The sequence below is a fragment of the Pteropus vampyrus genome, unplaced genomic scaffold (assembly GCF_000151845.1).
Source record: "Pteropus vampyrus isolate Shadow unplaced genomic scaffold, Pvam_2.0 Scaffold69, whole genome shotgun sequence".
Classification (NCBI taxonomy): Eukaryota; Metazoa; Chordata; class Mammalia; order Chiroptera; family Pteropodidae; genus Pteropus; species Pteropus vampyrus.
Genome location: NW_011888850.1, coordinates 1,491,455 through 1,494,181, shown reverse-complemented (window position 1 = coordinate 1,494,181; position 2,727 = coordinate 1,491,455). Strand labels below are relative to the sequence as shown.

Sequence of the window (2,727 nt, the reverse complement as noted above, 5' to 3'; positions counted from 1 at the left end):
GTACAAAAATTATGTACAATGTTACTGATGATAAAAAAAAAGTGGAAGTAATCTTAATGTCTAGCAGAGGAAAAGTTAAATAATGTTGCACATCTATACAAGAAATGATTTTTTAGTTGCTCAAAATGACTAATCATATGGGAAAATGAAACATACCATTAAATGTAGAAAATATTTTCTTTTTTCCTTTTTTTTTTTTTTAGGCAAGGCAACCCTTGGTTGACCTCACAGATTGCAAAGACCTTGTCAGCTTAAATTCCTTATTTTTTATTTTATTTTTTACACCTACAGCATCTGGTCTTCCTAGGAGGTCTCCCATTCAAGTACTAACCAGGCCCAACCCTACTTAGCTTCCAAAATCAGACAAGATCGGGCTTACTCAGGGTGGCATGGCCGTAAAGAAAATATTTTCGAAATAGCTTACAAAACAATGTAATGCACATAATATATATACATACATATATGCAAGTCGCCATCCAAAAAAGAAATACAGGCATACCTCATTTTATTGTTTCACTTTATTGCTCTTCACAAATATTGCACATTCTTTTTTAACTGGTTTGTGGCAACCCTGGGGTCGAGCAAGTCTATAGGTACCATTTTTCCACAGCATTTGCTCACTCCATGTCTGTGTCACAGTTTGGTAATTCTCACAATATTTTAAACTTTTATCATTATTATATCTGTGACAGTAATCTGTGATGAGTGATCTTTGATATTACCATTGTACTTGTTTTGGGTGAGCCACAAACCACAACCATATAAGACAGTAAACTTAACCAATAAATGTGCATTCTGACTGCTCCACCCATAAATCATTCCCCCCATCCCTCCTCTTCTCCTTAGGCCTCCCTATTCCTGAGACACAAAAATATTGAAATTAGACCAATTAGTAACCCTACAATAGACTCTAAGTGTTCAAGTGAAAAGAAGTCACACATCTGTTACTTAAAAGCTAGAAATGATTAAGCTTAGTGAAGAAGGCATAACAAAAGTCAAGATAGGCCGGAAGCTAGGACTCTTGCGCCAGTTAGCCAAGTTAGCAAAAGAATAAAGGAAATTAACAGTGCTACTCCACTGAATACAGGAATGATGACAAATCAAAACAACCTTATTGCTAATATGGAGAAAGTTTTAGTGGTTTGAATAGAAGATCAAATCAGCCATGACATGCCCTTAAGCCAAAATCTAATCCAAAGCAAGGCCCTAACTCTCTCCAATTCTATGAAGGCTGAGAGAAGTGAGGCAGCAGCAGAATAAATTTAATTATATACCAACTAAAAATGGCCACAGTGTTTTGCTGGCAATAACAAATAATTTACCTACACAATGGGTATTAAATTACTTGAGAAAATTTTAAGTATTAAAAAAATACAAAACATCAATATATAAGACAAATAAAATAAAGCATAATCCAACCTCAATACTGTTCTTGTACTTAGATTGTACTGTGGCAATAAGCCTTTCCTCTGAATGGATCTTTTGTAGTACTTGACTATATGTATTTAAAATGATCTCCTTGTCTGCATCACCTTGCTCCTAAATGAAACCAAACACAAAGAATTATACACAAAGGAGTATCCAAAATAGTTAAAACCTTCAATAACAATGGATAAACTTCAAAATAATGCCTTTAACAAATTTCTATGTCCATTTCAAAATATTTCTTGAACACAAATACTTTTCTAGACAGAAAAAAGATAGATGGATGTCAAAGATGTTCATATGGGAAATTTTACTCCCATTATACTATTGTTCCTAGAGCTGTCTAGAGTAGAGAAATATCAAAAGAAATCATGGATACTATATGCTAAATGTAAGAACTAAACAATATATAGAACTTCAACACTTAAATTACTTTTGGAAATCATCTATTAATCACCGCTTCTAAAATAAAGTCTGACAAAACCATCTAAATAAGAACTATGTGACAATAGGGAAATACAATAATGCATATATATTTTTAATGCCAATCTGAATAAAAACACAAAAGGCAAAAGAAACAAGTAAAATGAAGAACATTACCACTGAGACTTTGGTAAGCAGCCTGAAAAACAGAGAGTGTCCCAGTGACCAATATTAACATTACAAAATACTCCTTTAAGGAGCCACACTAATTTTTTAACTCGACATAGCAATAGAGAATATACATAATAGAGAAAGGGAGCTACTAATCAACCTTGTATATCTACTTCCAAAGCTCTCCTAGATTTTATTCCAAGTTTTCAAACTCTAAAGAGTCTTTTCTTACAGTCACTGGGTGTGACAGACTCAAGAATCGAATGATGAAGAAAACTGATACACTCAGATTGAGTTTTCCTAAAATTAAAATTATTTTTAATGTAAAATATCCCAATAAAATGAAAATACCACCCTGTGGAAGTCTGAGATTTGTTTTGTTGGATTAGAACTTGACAGTGTTACTATTTCAAATAGGCCTATGAGACAAAAGCTAAAACCAGTCTTTGATACTTTCTAACTAGCAACAGAAACCATACTGCTTCAAAGGAAGCAATAATAAAGTATATCAATACTCACAACCAGAGATATCTCCAGCTCTTTGCAGACACTTGACTCAGACTTCTCTAGGATTTCATCAATATTACCAATTGTATCTTCAAAAGTCAGTGATTCTTCCACAGATAAGTCAAAAGCCTCATTTGCAAAAATAAAAGCATGAAGTATCTCATTTAATTGTTTCAATTAGTATTGTGTCCTTATACCTGG

General features: G+C 33.1%; 1 protein-coding gene and 1 pseudogene across 1 annotated transcript in view; both read right to left on the bottom strand.

The window, feature by feature from the left end:
• The window catches only part of STK31 (serine/threonine kinase 31), a 77,108-nt gene that overhangs the window by 30,903 nt on the left and 43,478 nt on the right, over positions 1–2,727 (bottom strand). The window contains exons 13-14 of the mRNA XM_011361721.1: positions 2,539–2,655; positions 1,420–1,539 (exon numbers count right to left, since the gene is read on the bottom strand). Coding sequence (XP_011360023.1) covers positions 1,420–1,539; positions 2,539–2,655 — 237 coding nt within the window. The remainder of the gene's footprint in view (positions 1–1,419; positions 1,540–2,538; positions 2,656–2,727) is intronic.
• LOC111740906 lies at positions 283–401 on the bottom strand (annotated as a pseudogene).